Below are 14,823 nucleotides of genomic sequence, written 5' to 3' on the forward strand. Positions count from 1 at the left end.
TGTTCAGGTAGATTTTTTTTCCTTTCGTGGTGTTCTTTAAGCGAGGAGCTTAAAGTTATACTGTAACGGGGGTGCTAGGATGGGCACGACCGTGACTTCGATCAAAATAGAAATGGTAAACAGGGAACGATGGGTTATTATTCGGCTCGTTCGATCGAAAGATGGAGTTTATTTGTTTGATCGTATTTGTAGTCTAGAAACTTAGATAACTTTAAGGGGTCTCCTCGCTAGTAAAGATTCCATCACTCCCCGAGTTCAAACTGGGGGCAACCGAGTACTTTTATCGAAGTTCCGATCCTTTTTTCCCGCTTTTCCTCTCTAGGCCGTCCCTTCCTCCCTAGTCCGGGGACACCGCGACTTTTTTCTATGAGGGGCGAGAGGAGTTGCTGCCACACCTCGGACGAACTTCCACCCGAGTCAAATCACGCAATCTCTGCCAAGAGCTGGTCGGGATCCTAAGAACTAGCGGAAACAACCGACCAGATAGCAATTGCTTATTCAATTTGTTTTAGAACAGATTTGGTGTTTTGTAAAGCGAGGTTTGCTTTTAGTAGCTTGGGTCGTACTCCTACTCCCCCTCAAAGGTGCACCGGGCTGAAACAGGAGGGTTCCGGCGGTTCGACGCTCCGGGGGTTATTTTTGGGGTCTAAAACGTGTTTATTTTGCAGTGTTTCCTCAACTCCGCAATCCGTTCATTCAACTACCCCAAATGGACTGGAGCATCGTCAGGATCCTTTCTGACGTGGTAAAGCATATTTTCCGAGCATCGGTTGCTAAGTTATTGCACCTCAAAGGTTGACTTCGAAGGTAGGGTAACTTATGTTTGGGGTTACCCTTCCGTATTCGGCATGCTCGTCCTTCTGCTCTAGTTTTGCTCCAGTCGCCTAGCTTGACTTATAAGACTTCTTGCTCGCCAGGATCCCTACCCTTCATACCAATAGAGGTAGGGGTCATCTGCCCTTATCTTCACCCATCGATGAAGAACAAGCGGTGATTACCCTAGGGTCGTATGGCTTGACTGGTAGAACAGGTACTTTTGTAACAGCCCTACTGTGGCTCTGTTACAGTAACGGGGGCAGCCCTTTCTATATATCGCTAGAATCAAATAGAATAGATTCAGCTGTGCAAGATAGAAATCAAGTTGCAGATTATTCAACATCAGTAAGCTTAACAATTTCTGTAAAGTATCTCCTGAGTCACCAGAGAATCAAAATCCATTTTGATGTCTCCATCTACAAAAAATGACATGTCATCTTGGGGCAGCTGGGCGCCCGAGATGCTCCAGATGCTCCAGATGCCCCAGATGCCCCAAGACTTTTGTTTACCTGTAGATGGACGCCTGGGCATCACGCGACGACCGCCCTGAATCTTTTTGTCAAAAGACGGACTCAATACGCAAATCACGTCTTTTCGCTCCAAGATGTCGTCTCGATGTCTCATAACGAGTTCGTACAGTGCCAACTGAAGTGGTACTTTCTATCAATATGTTCGTATATTGACCAATCAAGGTCATCTGATAACGTCTTACAACCAATTGACTATGAATCATCGCTCTGTCCTGTCTTTAATTTGTGTATTTTGAACATCAAACAACGTTGTTTGCCCATAAAATCTCGCCGTTTGACCATTTCATACTTCTTTCTTTCTCGTCCTTTGCCAATAAAAACTTATCCTCTGACTATTGCACTTTTTTCTTTCTCGTCGGTTGCCCATAAAAACTCATCCTCTGACTATTGCACTTTGTTCTTTTAGGATTACATCTCGACGGTTGCCCATAGAAACTCATCCCCCATCTCTGTTTCTACTGGCGGTATTTTTTAGTGTAGAAGAATGTTTATTACACTCTATGTACTACTCAGGTTATCATCTTTTGGTTATTCATTCTAGCATCCATTGTTCTTTCGTGCTCTACCCCTCCATCTTATGCCCACTGCTCATTGACACTTTTCTCTGGTGCCCTCCATTCTATTGATAGGAGATCTCTCTATGGTGTCTTCAATAATTACATCATTATCAATATTCCTCTCAATAGCATCATTCTGTAACGTGGGTGCTATGATGGTGTATGACCGTGACTTCGATCAGGTAGAAATGGTAAAAAGGGAACGACGAGTTATGATTGTGCTCGTTCGATGGAAGGATAGAGTTTATTTGTTTGATCGTTATTTGTAGTCTAGAAACTTAATAACTTTACGGGGTCTCCTCGCTAGTAAAGATTCTGTTTGTAACGGAGCCATTTCAACTGCCTGGTGTATGGGTACACACAGGGCCCGGTTACATGCTGAGAGTTATTGTTAGAAGACAGTAGCACAGTGACATGCAAGTACAGGCAGTGTGGTTAGCTACCATCTGTCAGAGTAACTACATTCTGAGCGCTAGGAAGAGGATCTATTCATGGTAGCAATGACTGACGAGCCTATGCATCGCCAATGATTAGAAGGCCAGCCAGAGTGAAGCTCTGAGTGCTCGGCGATCCTCTACATACTCTGAGAATTGGAAGTCCGCCGGTAGTGGAAGGGACTATGCCTGGAAAGTCTACAATAAGCGAATACTCTACAGCAATGATTAAGCTTACACCCGAGCGACAGCTCATTTTTGCAGGCCCCAGTTGTGTGACAACAAAGGCTGCAGGTGTTACAAAGGCTTTGACTAAGGGTGGTTGCCTTCGGAACCGGAAGCACCCGCTAACACTTAGAGAGAAGTGGGGTAGCGGTGGTATTGCTTCCCTTCCGCTTGAAGACGTCACCAGAACTTAGTAATGAAGTAGGAGCAGCGGAACGGAATCTTTTGGAGTATAAGTACTCAGGATCCTCCCTGCCCAACTATCCAGATTCTCCAGTCTTCATCAGAGCTACCAAGTAATTTCCTACTCGGTAGCAGAGCCCTTAAAGATTATTGAGTTTTTGCGAAAGAATCTTTGAAATAATCTAAACCTGATTTCTATCTTGCAAGGCCACATCTTTCTATCGGATTCTAGCGATACGTGGAAAGGCTGTCCCCATTACACTGGCTGGCCTTCTAGCCATTGGGGATAATAAACTCATCAGTCATTACTCCCATGAATAGATCCTCTTCCTAGCGTTCAGAATGTAGTTACTCTGACAGCTGGTAGCTAACCATACTGCCGGTGCTTCCATGTCACTATGCAACTGGCTTCTAACAACAACTCTCAGCATGTAACCGGTCCCTGTGTATACTCACACACCAGACAGTTAAAATGGCTCTATTACATTCCTCGACGAAGTAGTTCAGGTAGTACGAAGTCACGATAGGTTGAAGTAGGAAGAATTGTAAAGTCAAATAGAGTTGTAACTCACATATCAATGATTTTATATTATTAATTTTCTGATTTCGCCTATGATGTTTTGGCTAGTCAGTGGATGACACAGTATTTATATCTCTCGCTTGGGGCCTGCCCAAAACCCTGAAAACAACTAAGAACTTTTAACTCCTAAGTCCGTAACCCAAACTCCTAAGTTAATTAAAACCCCTCAACCATTTACCCATTCGTATGCATGTTTCCATTAACATTTTCCCAGCCATTGGGGCGTCTGGGGAATAATCGTCAGCATCGACTAGTCATAAGTACTGGGCAACAAGACTCCCTACCCAGGACTTTTCCTGTATCACTTCCCCATATAGCACAGTCTTCTCATTCCTACCAGTACCGCCAATAGGTACTCATCCGGCTGATAGCTTGCACCGATCCTCTCCGAATGGTCCTATCTTCGATCAGATTGCCTCCAGTTGACCCTTATATATCCATCGGGTCAATAGCAACCCGTTCTGGTGGTTTGGCGCTCCAGGGGTTATTATTGGGGTCGAAAACGTGTTTTTTTACTAGGAAAACCGCGGCTCCGTGTTTGGTCAAGTATTGAACGCACCATACCTCGTGGGTGCGAACCAGAGTTGATAGTGGTGTTTAGTGTGTGGGGGTATTGGGGTGTGTCTACTCGCCTTTCCCTTGTTCCCGTAAATGCTTGGCATGCCTGTAACACAAAGCATGGTCATTTTCAGCCAATTGACTGGCTACGGATAACAGGTGCAGTTACTCATGCGTTCATTAACTGGCCGGAATTCTAAGTAGGGATTTGATTGCAACGATATCCAACCATTTAATGAACGCTGGAGTACAGATTTCGAGAAACGATAAGTTGTTGGTCATTGTCTTCCTTTCCTTAGTAGAGAGTAAGATACTTTGAAAATCTATTGTTCAACAGCGGTTAATTGCCTAACGGTGGGTTGATAGAACAGGGTGGCGGCGAAGAATTACAAGACCGGTGTGATAAAGGTTAATATTTTGGTAGTAATAGAGTCTGTAGACCTGCCTACTGGCCCAAACCCAAGCGGGGCGGTTTAGGGATTATTTGGTAACACATCATTTCCTATAATGGTAAGGACTCCTAGATGCAGTTACATCCCTTCGTTCGTTAGAGCAAGAAGGGAGACATATTAGGCCCACGACGGCGTGGTGACATTCAGAAAATCTAGCTACCTACAGACTGTAGAGACATTAGAATAAGTGTAAGAGAGATCACAGAAGGTGACTTCACAGAAGGTGACTTCACAGAAGGTGACTTCACAGAAGGTGACTTCACAGAAGGTGACTTCACAGAAGGTGACTTCACAGAAGGTGACTTCCCAGAAGGTGACTTCACAGAAGGTGACTTCACAGCAAAAGAGGTTCACGGAGTGAGGGTTAGGTGTACTACCGAGTAAAAGCTGCCTACTAGCTCCGGTCATGAAAACGCACGAAGGGATATGCAACGGATTTTCTTACCTAAATGAATGCCACAGCGGGAAAGACTTTTTGAATCTCCCCATCCGGAACCACTACTGTCAAAAATGTGCCGGGAACACCAGACACAATTCAGCAACTTGCTTTACATCTTGCGAGTTGGAAGCTTGCAGGTCACAAATCTGCTAGCAAAAACGCAAAATTCTCGGGTCGGGTCTAGTTTATTTTCTGGCATCATGGTGGGAGGACTAAGGTTAAGAATCACGGGTCCCGGAGTGTTTGCGTCTTTGCTAGCTATAGGAAGAATCCAAGTTTATAAGGTCGGAGCTCGAGGGTCGAAGTCATTAGCTAGAGGTTCAATAAAGCACTCTAGCTTTGAGTCGGTACCTTGCCAGTCACCGGCGTAAAACTGCAGCTATGTCACTTAGGAGATGTTGCCCGCTGTGGCATTCATTTGGGTAAAAACGTCCGTGACATCGTGCTCTTCTACCGTTCAATACAAGTTTGGGCGTTTAGACTACCAACGGGCACTATTACAAATCCCTTGGTATAGCGTCAAGTTAATTCAAAAAGTAGCCTACGATGGGAGTATAAATTATCTGCTTAAGTACCTCTGTAAAAAAAGAGAAAGAAAAAAAAAAGATGAACAATAAATAAATTAAAGGGAAGAACTTTTTTGAATTTTTCTCTACCCGAAACACTTCGTTCTATCGCAAATCTTTATCCAAAGCGCGAAATTACACCTAGCTTCGCCGATTTCATCGAATTACGCTATCCCTCCTCCCTTAAATACCCTCATTACGACTATCGTTATTATCAGTCATCTAGCTTCTGATAGTCATCCCCTGTTTTTCTACTGCACTCATTCTCGATATCTTTGACTGTAGGTAAGCTCCGCAACGATGGGAGTTGAATCCCTGCTATAAGCACAAATGCTATGACTGCAGTGAAAACACTCCACAGGAAGCACAATCGAAGTGATGAATCGTATGAGCTAATGACTAAATCCTCTAGATGTTAATATCTTTCGACCTAGTATTTCCCCGAAGTTGATTGCTAAAGCACAAACTAACCTTGGTCTTGAGTCTCCTTTGGTAAATCGAAAATAGCTGTGACACTTTTTCTAACCTTCTCTATCACTTCCCTTTTCCCTTCCCCTATGATTCTTCTTTCCAAAAAATAAAGGAGGAAGTTTTGGACTATTAAACTACTGCTTGCCACACCAATAACGCTTCCCAAACAACGCCATAAAATCAAGGTGCTAGTTGCTACTGCTTGATCGTTTTGGGACGAGGTCGCAAGAACACTCATCAACGTCGACGGAAAAACGAACCCTACACCCAAGTTGGTCGGGACAAGAAATAGAAAGTAGACCCACCCAGCAAAGAATCGATCCATGCAACATAAAGAAATTGCCCCAACGATTACTAGAATGGAACCTATGAAAATAATAGGCTTCAAGCGGCCTGTTTGGGTGATTATTATTCCTGCCGCAACCGCCGATGTGGTTCCTGCCAGACTAGGAACAAGAAGACGTGTACCTGCGGCTGTAGCAGATTCCAGGAGGACTGTCTGAAAATATAGCGGCAGATTGAAGAATACCTGAAGGGGCCAAGAAATTAGATCGTTGTTCGAGTGAGATTCTATGAAGATCTTACTGTGTTTATAGTAACGGCAGCAAAGAAATTGTTGAAAATAAGATTTCCGCGTGGTTTACCCCAGACAAGCTCCAGAGGCATTACTGGCGATTTCGCTACTTTCTCCACTCTCAATAGTAGGTTTCCGAGAACGAAACTCATGATTAAGGATACAATGACAATAGGGTGAGTCCAAGGAAAGATGTTGCCTCCGAGACTCATGCCCAAAATCAAACAACCAACACTCGTTGTCTGCAGGGTTTTGTCAATTGGTATTATTTAAGCAACCAGAAAGTTAATCTTACCAAGTAAAGAGAACCAGCCAAATCGAACTCACTAAACCTTTCCCATGTACCCATTTCGATGGTATTACCCAGTTCTTCTGGACTTGGAATTGTCCACATACATACAACCATACAGAATATACCAAATGGCACTTGAATCTATGTGATTTTCTCATCACTTAATCAGCAATCTCTGGCCGCCAGAGGCATTTTGCAGCTAAGAAAAAAAACCTACACCGAATTCCCATCGCCAGCCTATTGAATCCGCTAAGAATCCTCCGACCGCCGCTCCTAATCTATTCCAATTATAAGTTTTGCATACCGCTTCAAGCAAATTTGGATCTGCTTACGCTGAGCCCGTTCCGTATGCGAGATTATTAATGCTCTGGTAGTTTCCTCTGATTTCAATTGGTAAGATATCACTTAAGACAATCGCACCTATAGAGCTTAATTAGCTGTTGTTATTTTATGCTCCTTCTGACCCTACTAACCCATTGTCAACATCCCCCCAGCACCAATACCGCATACTGCTCTAGCAGCAATAAAGCTTCCCATACTTCCAGCTAGTGCACACCATGCGGTAGCGACTGTGAACACAAAGCACGAAAATACGAAAGGGATTTTTCTTCCAATAGTATCAGATATCCGGCCATACAGTGGCTGGAATGATGTCGACGTTAGCATGAAGGATGTCGATAACCAGGAGGCAGCATTCGAAGAATTAAACGCAGATGTTATTGATGTATGTGTTGAGGCCATTATTGTCGAGTCGGCGGCTGCCACCTAGAGTGTGATACAGCTAGTATTAAAATTTCGTCGTCGATAGAGTTCACTACGGGCTTGGAGATCACATACAAAATTGGCAATAAGAATCCCTACATAAATATTAGTGGTTTAACCAGGTTTAGAAGAAAATAAGTGGAGTTTACGAACCTGTAAAGATGATCCAAAACTTTCGTTTTGATATTCCTCCATGAAAAGCAGTTCCATTTAACGTTGATACGTCGTCCTCCTTTAGATCCAGTCCATCCTCTGAATCTAAATGAATGCCCAGAACAGGGAGAGGCTGAGACTCTACTCCTAATGCACCAACGCTAACGACTTTGCTTATTATTGGGAACAAAACATCAGAATCCTCTTGGGAATGCTCCTGTGAAACAGAGGTGTATGTGTTCGCCGGAGCTAACAGCAGAGGTGTACGCTCAGCCATCGTGGTATTTTCGATGTCAAGAGCTGCTGCGTGGGATGTATCACAGCTTGACATCGTTATATGGATATAGCCTTTGAGTATCTCAGTTGCTTCCTCCTCTTCGCCTACAAGTCAGTTTAAATGGTACGATTGAACGGTTCTAATACAAAAAAAATGGGATTACAGGAGAAGTGCGGGTTGTATATAGCATATTTCCACGCACACGCAACCCTGGAGGGCTAGAGTGTGCGGGTCGGATGGAAGTAGAATCAGGAGTGTCTCGAAAAAATCTCAGGATAGAGATGGCTGCAGCTCGCCAAAGAAGACACCTCTACTAATGGCTGCGGGGTACTACTGGGCTTGCTTCCTATTTCATATTACTCAAGTAATATATGCGCAGCGGGGCGTGCAGGATCTTGTGTAGATGCTCTCTCGGAATCCCAGCCGCTTCCGGGCCCATCATGCGAATTTATGTGTATGAATTCTTTATTGACAAATTTTCAATAATTTATCCCCCGAAACCCCCTACACCTGTATTTTACGAAGACAATCCTCTACCAATCGGGATTTACTTTGCGTTGGGATCGAACCGTAGAATACACAGCTATATATCAGTCAGACCTTCGTGACCGATTTTTTTTTGATGCGTACTCAATTCTAAAGTACATAACCAAATCAAGTATGTTCGGATGTGGAACTACCGAATCCTCTTTGGAAAACTTCAAATCTCTAGTAATTTAGTGATCTCCAGGCTTTTCCACCGAAGGTACTCTAGACGTTGCTCGAGGGGCGTTGGTATGTAGAGTACATGTACTCTACATGTAGTCCATCAGAATAGAGATGCATCTAGGCCTACTAGAGTACTCGAGAGAGTATCTTGTAAGCGGAGTATGTACATGTAGAGTAATACGCATCGTATTTTCAAGCTGGGCACCTGGCGTGAAAGTTTAAAGGGTTTTGTGTAGTGGAGCATTAATAAGGTGGATTTTTGCAAGCCAAGTGAGATGATAAAAGTTTGTTCGGTCGCACCTTTCATTTTCTTCCCATATCTTTATGTCTCGAAAAGATTTCATATCTAGATAAAAGGTCTAGGATTCGAATTGATATCATGATGAGTCTTGCGCGTGTGACTTGCAATTCCGGCTGTTATTATACCTCAAGTAAAGATATACCACATGTAGCTACCACATTACTTCGGGGTAGGACATGACAAGAAGGTGGGAAAGCGAGGTCGGTGGGTTTCAGCTGCATACACTCATGCAGAGGAGTAGAGTACTCTAGAATGGTAATACTTGCTTCGCGCAGTTAACCCGAGGTACCAACGGCATTCGGAATGTTAGCAAATACAAATATAGAAGTCACTTTAGATCTTAAAGAAAAGGGTTGGACAGCTTAGAGCTTTTGCTCTCTACTAGACTGCATGTGCTGATGTATTTTCATTCTATCAATTCTTCTCGGATATAATGGTCCCATCACAAGCCATGATATTGAGAGACTCCTGGGCCCAGTGCATTTAGGAAATCTTACATTCTTTTCATCCTGCCGGTGCCGCAGATCAACATCATAGGGACACTTTTTGACTTATTGCTTAGTGATCAGTTCTCACGATATTTCTAAGATAAGACCATGTATCTTAGGATTGCATGCCCTCTTACCCCTCACCCCCACCGCACAAAGTATTTCCGCACTGAAATCCTTTAGGTTTCCCTACACAGCTAGGACCACTGTGTAACTTCTAGCTCCCATCTGTGTGGCTCACTTCGACATATTTTCCCCCATTGTAAGATAAGAACCAAACTCCCGGATTCAAATGTAAACTGATTTAACTTCCCCTGCCAGATTCCCGTGTCGAGTCTGGATCGGATACAAGTGCTGGAGTAGAGTATACAGCTATATTTTCACCGCATGGAAGTACTTAGGAGAGGAACCGTAGCTTAAATTACTGCATTGGTATTATCTGATCATGTAGAACTCCAGATCTCCTGTCACTCGAGGTCTCGGCGGGGACCAATCATACTCACGTTGAAAAAGGCATGGGTGTGAAGTTAGCCATGGTTAACGTTGTGCTCCCCACCTCCGGGGAAACCCTGCTGCATCGGCACATCGGCAACATCCGGCCTTCTTAGGCAGGTTAAGGGTCTCATCCCCTACATCATAAAACATCACTCGTCGACAAATCTACAGGAGGCGATCACGAGATTTTTAATCTCCTACGTAAGTAGGTAGCTAACACTACAACATACATATACTATATGTATATAATCCAGAGTACCAAAATAACAACATGTATCATTAGATGATTCTCACGGTGATTATAAACTACATGTATTTCATAATTCACCAAAGGACATATGCACCACGATCAAGGAATCTTAGAATACATTGCGCGATTCGATGCGATATAGGCGACGATAGAATATTGGTCCTTGCATACATATATTTCTACGAGAGTACATGTATTTATTTATTGATCATGAGGGCCACGTTGCGATCCGAAACCCATATGCGTGTTCACGCACGGCCCTTGGCCAGCGCCTGGGCATATATGCATCCAGCATGTGTATCTATTCTACTCTACTCTATCAACATTGAACGAGAATTGCCACTTTGGGGAACTACAATCGGGGGAAGCAGATACGATTTTGAGCACGCCAGCTAGTGAGGAGGTTATCCTATGTATCTATCGTTCGGTAGGGTTGCTATATCCGTGGGGCAGGCGAAATTTGATATGCTTTTTTCATAGCACATGAGCCGAACTCTTCAATTCAGTTAGTATTTTTGAGAAAACAGTATCTACTTACATTTAACTCACCCGTCGATATGTATTGTGCAATGTAATCTAGAAATTCTAGAGTATCGTATTGCTTTAGTAAAATTCATTGCATTCATAAACTGGTAGGTCAGTTGCTCGTGCGTGTGGTGCTCCGTTGTGGGATCTATGAGCTGTCCTAGAGTACAGTCGTCTCTGGGTCAACGACGAAACCGGCTCGATGACGAATGACTACTTTTGGGGCTGATAGTCAGTCAAAGCAAAGGGGTCGGAGCGCTTCTGTTGGCTTTTGTTGGCTTCGATTGGCCTATTCGCCATCGGACTGGTTTCGTCGTTGACCCAGAGACGACTGTAGAGTAAGAACAAGACTTACAGGTTCGGCCCAGTGACTTTGCCATTGGCTGAGCTCGCCAGGCCTTAACATGTTTATTTTCAGTGTTGGGGGCAATAGCTGACAGCATGCAGATTACTAATTAGCGCTAACCCTTTATGGGAGTATCCTTTGCGGCTCTGCCAATGCGTAAATCCCACAAACCTCAAACTAAACTTTCGCGTTCTAGAATCCGAGCACACCTGTCCTAATTGCTAGGCTCAAGGAAACACCGACCCCAGCAAGCAGACGTTCGACTTTCCATCTCATAACTAGCTGAGTCACTCAACAGCACGGGTAGAAGAAAGCAACACCAACATACAGCGGGTAGGGGGAGAAGGTAACTGTCTCCCTCACGAAATATATCCCGCTATCGTGCTTCTGATTTCCTCGGAGCTCCCCAGAACTGTATCGCCCCAGATAGAGAGGGATATCTTCCTTCCCTTCTCCTTTCACGATTCACGAAGTCACGATCGTGAAGATGGATGACCCACCTGCATTAATCTTGTCTCTAGACTGGTCGGATGGGACAACAACCTGGCAAGATGGTGTAAACGGCCCGACGGAAGAGATGCTTGACGTGACGCCAGATGAGAAGGGCAATCAGGACTACCTACGGCCAATCGAACCGTACAGTAAGAAGGAAATCAGCTGGTTATGTAAGATGGCGGGGTGGCTCGTAGAGTCCAAGGACCCAGAGATGTACAAACAATACAAGAACAAGAAGATATGCCTCACGAGTCTCCCCGAGAATTACAGGTTATATGAACATGTCAAACAACCAGGCCCTGTAAGTTTACTAATGAATAGTATTCCCTATATTCGACTTTTCTGACTGACATCTAAAGGGTACGGAAGGTAAAGCTCGAATCGATACTTACCTCTATGGCCATCCCAAAGGGCCTAGAAAGCGCTATAGATCTGCTGCAGACTTTCAGCCACATTTTGTCTGGTTGGCAACAGATCCGAGTAAGAATCCAGAAAACTGTAAATGCCGCGTCTGTAGCGGTCGAGCTGCCCCCGACACGCCAGAGGCCCCAAGTTCACCAACCCCACCGAGGAATACCGCCGTTGCTGTTGTTGTGAAGGAAAAGCCTGCAGCAACAGCTCATAATGTTCCAGCTACAAGATCGAAGCTCGCATCAGCCTCGACTACTACGACGAGGAAAAACACAACTACGCCAGCTGTTGCTACTCGACGCTCGCTATCTACAGCAGCCAACTCTCGCTCTTCTACTCCAATTGCAGCACCTGCAGCACCTGCACCCACTGCGCCCACTGCGCCCACTGCGCCCACTGCGCCCACTGCGCCCACTGCGCCTACTGCGCCCACTGCATCTACGACATCTACCGCACCCGCAGCGCCTATACTTCCCACGCCGCCGCCTTTTCCTTTTTACTTTCTGGAGCAATTGCCTACTACCCCGGAAAGGATTTCTTATGCTCTGGGTGGTCCATATATATTTCGACCTGGAGAGCTTGTTTGGTGTCAATGCACTGAAGCTTGGTCTCTTGGTATAATTGTGTCAGGGCCCGAAGCCGGGCCTTTACAAGTAACAAATAACTCTCAGCCGCAGCAAAGCTATACTGTTCAGGTATTGAAATCCCCGCTTGATGCTGCAATGTCAACACCTTATCCCGGAATTACTGTGGCCAGTCTTAGACCCTGGTTGGCGTGGAGTACACCCGACTTGAATAACATACCCCTACGGAATATCCAGTCATATGACGATGTGGTGTGGGAGCAATTTCACGGCGTCCGTGGCCTCGAAGTTGATGCGAGCATTATGAAATCCAGGGACATTGATTCTTCTTTCAATCTAGTTGACAGGGTTGAGTATGGCGGTTGCAGCTACTACGCCGGAGTATTTTATGGGGCCGAAAAACTCTACATCGGTGACGCTGTACGGTTGAAAAGGCTGAATCCATCTGCTCCTACGTCTGGATTGGAGATTATGGTGATTTCAAGTATCCAAGACGTGCGGTTACAGCCTTCGCCGAGTAATACGAGGAGTAAATCTACAGATGTCGCTGTAGTTGGTGACGTATACATGCTTCTTTCATACCGCGCCGGCGAAGCACCATCGCCACTGCTCCCGGATTGGTTACCACAGAGATTAATTAGGGAGACTACTCTTCGGAATCGGGTCACGTCTATGCCCACCTCACCTCAACCTATTCTCTCGACTTGGAAATTGGTTCACGCAGCCCATACTATAAAACTTGAAGACATCAAGGGGAGGTGGTATGAATCCTCGCTGTTGATACCGTTCCTCAAGGGCAGAGAACACTTTCAGCAAACCTTACAGAGTGGTACCTGGGACGAGGTTGCAACCCAAATGAATGAGATGGGAAATGCTGGGGCGGCTTCTAGTCGTGGATGGTGTAGAACCGGCAAGAGAAATGATGTCTTGACTACTTCGGTTCCTCCCAGTTTTTCACTAGAAAGGGGTGGTATCGAGCATGGTATGGAGGGACTAGCGCTTCAACAGCAATCAAATCAGATGCTGCAGAATACACAGAGAGAGATGGTAGATCTTACTGGGGATGATGAAGATGCAGAGGCTATTCAGCAACAACATCATGAAGGAGAATACGGACTCGACGGAGGAGTGGATCTTGAGCCTGATGAGGCGTTTATGCGCCAAATGGCTGAGGATGTTGCCAGTTTCCTGAAAGATCCTGGCGATTCGTTCTATGGAAGCTTATAACAGAATTCCTTTTCCCTTGTGCCTTTTTTATATCTTTCCCCTTCCTTTTTTTTTTCTTTTCTCGCTGGTGTGATGCTAGATTTAAGCAGGCTAAATGGGGTTGGATAACGGATTGCATTTGTATTATAGTTATGGGTAGCCACATGTATGCAGAAGGGAGCGAGAATAGTGTTGAGACTTGAGTGGGCTGAATTTAAGATGTTTCCTTCCTCCTTCTACCCTGTACTAGCAAAGATGCAAAGTCCTCGGGTCACATGTAGGATATTTTCTAGCATCATGGTGGGAGGACTGAGGTTGAGACTCACGGGGCCCGGGGACTTTGCGTCTTTGCTAGTATCACCCACCTATGCTTTATCTGTCACTTGGGCTAATCATTGTAGGGGTTTACTCGCGCGTTAATTAAGTCCTGAGAAATTTTGTGAAGTCATTGTAACCAAGAATTCCCAGGACCTAATTAATGGGCGAGGAATTCCTGCTTTTTATAAAATTACACGGATTCTATGAAATGGGGGTCAAATAAGGCCCTGTTTGGTTGCAACAATTATTGGCTCAATCCATAGGATAGGACCAGAGGCGTTCGGTAACCACCTCTTCTTACCCTCCAAAACCGAGTGAAACCACAAAAGGGCCATAATTTGAACTTCACCTCAGGAGGCAAATTTCAGATGGTTTCGCATGGACTAAACAAGTGCCACATACAAAGCCACCACAACAAAAAAAATTTAATTTTTGATTTTTGGGCAGCTATGATCTTTCCTATCAATAGATCTCATATTTAACAAAAAATTGAAATTGGAGTGATGGTGATGGAGTTGTGACACCCATTATTGTATTGAGGACAAGAAGCGATGAGGGGCGAGATAGAGGTAAAAAATAGGCTCAACCAAAATTGCCAGTTTTGTTTGAAACCCATGGAACGGCAATAATTCAAATCAATTCTTTTCATGATCCACAGATTGCAATTTGTTGCAACCGAACAGGGCCTAAGGCTCCGCATGGTATCAACGGCCGTTACATAGTATTCGTCCGTCCAAGGGCTCAAGAGGCCGTTGAGCGGCCGATGACCGTTCAGAGGGTATTTGGCAACGACCAACCGTTCAGTATAGGAACGGAGCCTAACTGTT

At 44.8% G+C, this 14,823-nt stretch overlaps 2 protein-coding genes across 2 annotated transcripts; one reads left to right on the forward strand and one right to left on the reverse strand.

The window, feature by feature from the left end:
• Nucleotides 1-5,554: 5,554 nt before the first annotated feature.
• Nucleotides 5,555-7,923, reverse strand: LAJ45_01444 (uncharacterized protein; the record flags this gene model as incomplete). The annotated part of the gene is made up of 9 exons (XM_046111038.1): nucleotides 5,555-5,739; nucleotides 5,812-6,340; nucleotides 6,397-6,627; nucleotides 6,681-6,818; nucleotides 6,895-6,955; nucleotides 7,010-7,097; nucleotides 7,151-7,442; nucleotides 7,515-7,534; nucleotides 7,593-7,923. The coding sequence occupies 9 exons, from the start codon at nucleotides 7,921-7,923 to the stop codon at nucleotides 5,555-5,557; spliced, it is 1,875 nt and encodes a 624-aa protein (XP_045976216.1).
• A 3,546-nt stretch (nucleotides 7,924-11,469) lies between these two features.
• On the forward strand, nucleotides 11,470-13,699 carry LAJ45_01445 (uncharacterized protein; the record flags this gene model as incomplete). Its single annotated transcript, XM_046111039.1, has 2 exons — nucleotides 11,470-11,778; nucleotides 11,837-13,699. The coding sequence occupies 2 exons, from the start codon at nucleotides 11,470-11,472 to the stop codon at nucleotides 13,697-13,699; spliced, it is 2,172 nt and encodes a 723-aa protein (XP_045976217.1).
• Between the last annotated feature and the right edge of the window lie 1,124 nt (nucleotides 13,700-14,823).

The sequence above is a fragment of the Morchella importuna genome, assembly GCF_003444635.1.
Source record: "Morchella importuna strain M04M26 chromosome Unknown Morimp01GS002, whole genome shotgun sequence".
Lineage (NCBI taxonomy): Eukaryota > Fungi > Ascomycota > Pezizomycetes > Pezizales > Morchellaceae > Morchella > Morchella importuna.